The sequence below is a fragment of the Tupaia chinensis genome, unplaced genomic scaffold, assembly GCF_000334495.1.
Source record: "Tupaia chinensis unplaced genomic scaffold, TupChi_1.0 Scaffold000232_1, whole genome shotgun sequence".
In the NCBI taxonomy this organism is placed as follows: Eukaryota; Metazoa; Chordata; class Mammalia; order Scandentia; family Tupaiidae; genus Tupaia; species Tupaia belangeri.
The window spans coordinates 1,361,087-1,365,495 of NW_006159708.1; the positions used below are offsets into that span (position 1 = coordinate 1,361,087).

General features: G+C 34.8%; 1 protein-coding gene across 5 annotated transcripts in view; it reads right to left on the bottom strand.

Annotated features, from left to right (window-relative positions):
• The window catches only part of KIF2A (kinesin family member 2A), a 44,430-nt gene that overhangs the window by 19,308 nt on the left and 20,713 nt on the right, over nucleotides 1-4,409 (bottom strand). For all 5 annotated transcript variants that reach the window (XM_006148324.3, XM_006148325.3, XM_006148322.3 and 2 more), the window contains one exon: nucleotides 3,142-3,209. In XM_006148324.3, the coding sequence (XP_006148386.1) occupies nucleotides 3,142-3,209 (68 nt within the window). The remainder of the gene's footprint in view (nucleotides 1-3,141; nucleotides 3,210-4,409) is intronic.

A 4,409-nucleotide genomic window follows, 5' to 3' on the forward strand; every position in this document is an offset into this window, starting at 1 on the left:
AAAGAAAAGAAAAAAACAAGTTCTCACTATGCTGCCCAGGCTAGCCTCAAACTATTGACCTTCTTGCCTCAGCTCACAAGAAGCTGGGATTACAAAGTAGTACTACCTCGTTAGCTTTTATCACCTAAATCTGAAATGCCTCTTTTTTTCTTTTAATTTTAAATTTGCTATAGGACATGTGTGCAAGAGTGAGAAAGAGAGAGAGAAAGCACCATCTAGGGAGGGTCCTAATGCCTTACAACATCCATTGTTTATAATAAATTAACTTTTTTTTAAAAAAGGTATTTGCCATAGGGCATGTCTATTCATCAGAGAGAAACAGAGTCAGAAATTGCATCCTGGGGTGATGGTCATACCGCAATCCCATTTCCTCAAGATTTTGGGCATGCATGCACACGTACCCAGCGTGACTTTTGAGCCTCAAGATATAGGACTCAAACCATGCAGTTAGCCAAATGAGATTCAGCAGCCTTAACCATGCCACCTGGTTGGCCATGCATGAACCTTTTTTTTTTTTAAGAGAGATTTTTGCTATAGGGTGCATGTGGGCGCCAGATAGAGAGAGAGAGAGAAATCACCCCCTGGGGGAATGGCCACGTTGCAATCCCTTCTCCTCCTTTCTCCTCTTGGTATTTTTGGCACATATGCACACAGTCAGTCTTAAGTTTTAAGCCACCTGGTCTGGGACTCCAACCACAGTCGACTACACGTTGAGTTCAACAACATAACCATTATGCCATCTGCTGGTCCCTCCATGAACTTTTTGAAGTCACTCATATCAGAGTCCTAGTCCTCAAATAAGTTATTAAAAACTCTTAATCACTCTTCTATCCAAGACCCAACCACTCTAACCTCTTTATTATCCAAACCATATCTTCTGCTTTAGGATAGAGACTAATGTATGTTTCTCATATATTTTGCATTTCTTTTTACCTTGGGACAACCACTTCCTCCACTCTCAAACTTTTCTCCTCTCTCCTCTAAAATTTCTCAAATGTGTCATCTGACTGGAATTTAACTTGTCACCCTGATTACTTAGCATCAATGTATATCATTACCAACCACCTCCCAACACTGCAAAACACTTTCAAAGTATACAATTCTGACTAAAACTAGAATTTTTAAATAAGTTTCCATATCTAACTGAATTTTTAAGAGAAAACTGCTTATTAAATAACAGCATGAATAATAATTAATATATTTAGTACAGTCCAGGCACTGTGCAAATAAGCATTCTATACAGATCACCTCTTTTAGTCCTACTAACAAAAAATCCTTTAAGATAAACCTGATTGTTAATCTCTCCATTCTGATGACGATGAAACCAGGCATAGGAGTTTACCTTTCCTGGGGCTTTCTTGTCATTTAGTGGTAAAGCAGGTATTAAATCCATATGTTTTGAAAACTAATACTCTTTAACTATGCTCAGTCTTAAAAGCAAAGAAGTATAAACACAGTCGACTACACGTTGAGTTCAACAACATAACCATTATGCCATCTGCTGGTCCCTCCATGAACTTTTTGAAGTCACTCATATCAGAGTCCTAGTCCTCAAATAAGTTATTAAAAACTCTTAATCACTCTTCTATCCAAGACCCAACCACTCTAACCTCTTTATTATCCAAACCATATCTTCTGCTTTAGGATAGAGACTAATGTATGTTTCTCATATATTTTGCATTTCTTTTTACCTTGGGACAACCACTTCCTCCACTCTCAAACTTTTCTCCTCTCTCCTCTAAAATTTCTCAAATGTGTCATCTGACTGGAATTTAACTTGTCACCCTGATTACTTAGCATCAATGTATATCATTACCAACCACCTCCCAACACTGCAAAACACTTTCAAAGTATACAATTCTGACTAAAACTAGAATTTTTAAATAAGTTTCCATATCTAACTGAATTTTTAAGAGAAAACTGCTTATTAAATAACAGCATGAATAATAATTAATATATTTAGTACAGTCCAGGCACTGTGCAAATAAGCATTCTATACAGATCACCTCTTTTAGTCCTACTAACAAAAAATCCTTTAAGATAAACCTGATTGTTAATCTCTCCATTCTGATGACGATGAAACCAGGCATAGGAGTTTACCTTTCCTGGGGCTTTCTTGTCATTTAGTGGTAAAGCAGGTATTAAATCCATATGTTTTGAAAACTAATACTCTTTAACTATGCTCAGTCTTAAAAGCAAAGAAGTATAAACACTTAAGAGATAATATCCTAAAAATATGAAAATTTTAATATTCTCCCACCACCTCAAAATACTGTCCTCAATAACATGAGACAGATTTAATATGAAAAAGGAATAAATTCTCCTTGGTATGTTTTTCAAGCTGCTATAGCCAGGACATGAAGTCTAATTGCCCTGTGGGGTCCAGCTCCCCATGTACAATGCTTGAACTGGTAGGCTGCAGGGCTGCCCCAACAAAAATTTAAAACTAAGTAAGCAACCACTCAAAACAGCAGCAGTGGGAAAAAATAAAGCTATAGAAGACGTAAACCCATCACAACCCAAAGTCATTTCATGACTATAAGGAATAAATTGCTTTAATGGTCTATAATGCCTTATGTTCTTACTCTACTATCTATAATGACCCAGTTCTCTATGAAAGTTTATAACACTGTTGGCATGAATAACAAAACACAAACCATACAGAAAATCAGAAAGAACTGTGCTAGCACTAATTACTCAAACCCTTTATTTTCCATATATAACATGTACTATGATCATGGATAATTTTTCAGTATGTAAAAAATAATTTAAGAAATATAGTCTGCCCACCTGAATTTCATTTTAGAGCTCTAATCCCCCCTGAATTTCATTTTAGAGATCTACTATTAAGAATTTGCATAACTTAATTTAAATGCAGTATAGTATTATGAAATATAACTAGGTAAATGGAAAATTTTAATAGAAAACAATTTTACTAAAGATATCACTTTGCAAATGACATTATTTGTACTTATTTTTATATTTTGACAAACGATTCTAAATATCTTAAAGAATAATACGCAAATCAATATTTTTTAAAAACTGAAAGAATGATGTAAGATTTGCCCTATCAGACATTAAATCATACTGTATGCTGCCCCACTCCCCTCAAATTCCAAAATGGAAAACCACCTCTCATACCTGTTTGCATATCTTAATGTATTGAGAGTATTTTCACAGGATGCCATCCCTGGAGAGATTGTGGCAATCTGTTGGGAAAAAATGCAAAGATAAAGAAAATATCATAAAAATCAAGACTGGGCCAGCAGGTGAAACGGTGCTTAAAGGTGCTGGATTCACACATGGCCAACTGCGGTTCGAGTCCTAGACCTGGTGGTTTGCCTTCTCACTTTCCCCTTCTCTCTATCTCTCTCTTTCTGGTCACTTAAAAATAAATAATAATTTTTAAAAATAAATAAATAAATAATAACAAATGGAATTAATTAAATAAGTAATTCTTTTTTAAATCAAGAGAACGATACTGACACATAGCATTCATGTGAGTCTAATCTTAACATCATTATTTAAAAATAAATATTTAGGGGCTGGCAGGTGGTGTGGTGGCTGGGGATACTGGACTCCCACACAGTCAACCATGGTTCCAGTCCTGGACCTGATGGCTTGCTTTCTCGGTTTCTCTCTCTCTCTCTCGCACACGTACACCCTATAGCAAATGGAAGAATAATAAATAACATTAAAAAATAAAGATTTATTAAGGATATGTGAACTGTATAAGCTAATAGCTACCTGATACCCATAATCAGATAATAACTATAAAGTTCACTTAAAAATATCATCAGCTCTCTGAAGGCCCCTGAAATTGATCAAAATACAGTAGAAAATGGAAGAGGTCAGTATCTACAGGAAGGAACTAAAGTGACTGCTTGCCTTCCCGTAGTATTCCCCTCTTACCCACAGTTTAACTTTCCAATTTCAGTAACTTGTGGTCAAATGTAATCTGATATTCTGAGAGAAGAGACACTGCATTCGCATAACTTTCATCATAATTTTTATTTTAACTGCTCTATTTTTAAAGAAGTATTTATTTAATTTTACTTATTATTATTTTTAAAAATTTAAAATAATTTTTTAATTTATTTTAAATGCTCTCATCAGAGAGAGAGAGACAAAAAGGGAAAAAGGGAAAAAGCAAGCTGCCAGGTCTGGGACTCAAACAATCCACCTGCTAGCCCCAAATTGCTCAATTTTATTATTAGTTATTAATCCCTTACTGTGTCTACTAGCTCATAAATTACACTTTACTCACTTTCCCTCTCCCTCTCTCTCTCTGTCCCTCTCTGGTCAAATTATAACTAACTAAACAAATAAAGTTCAATAAAATAATTCTTTAAATATATATAAGATAAATATATATATATATATGTGTGTGTGTGTACACACACATATGT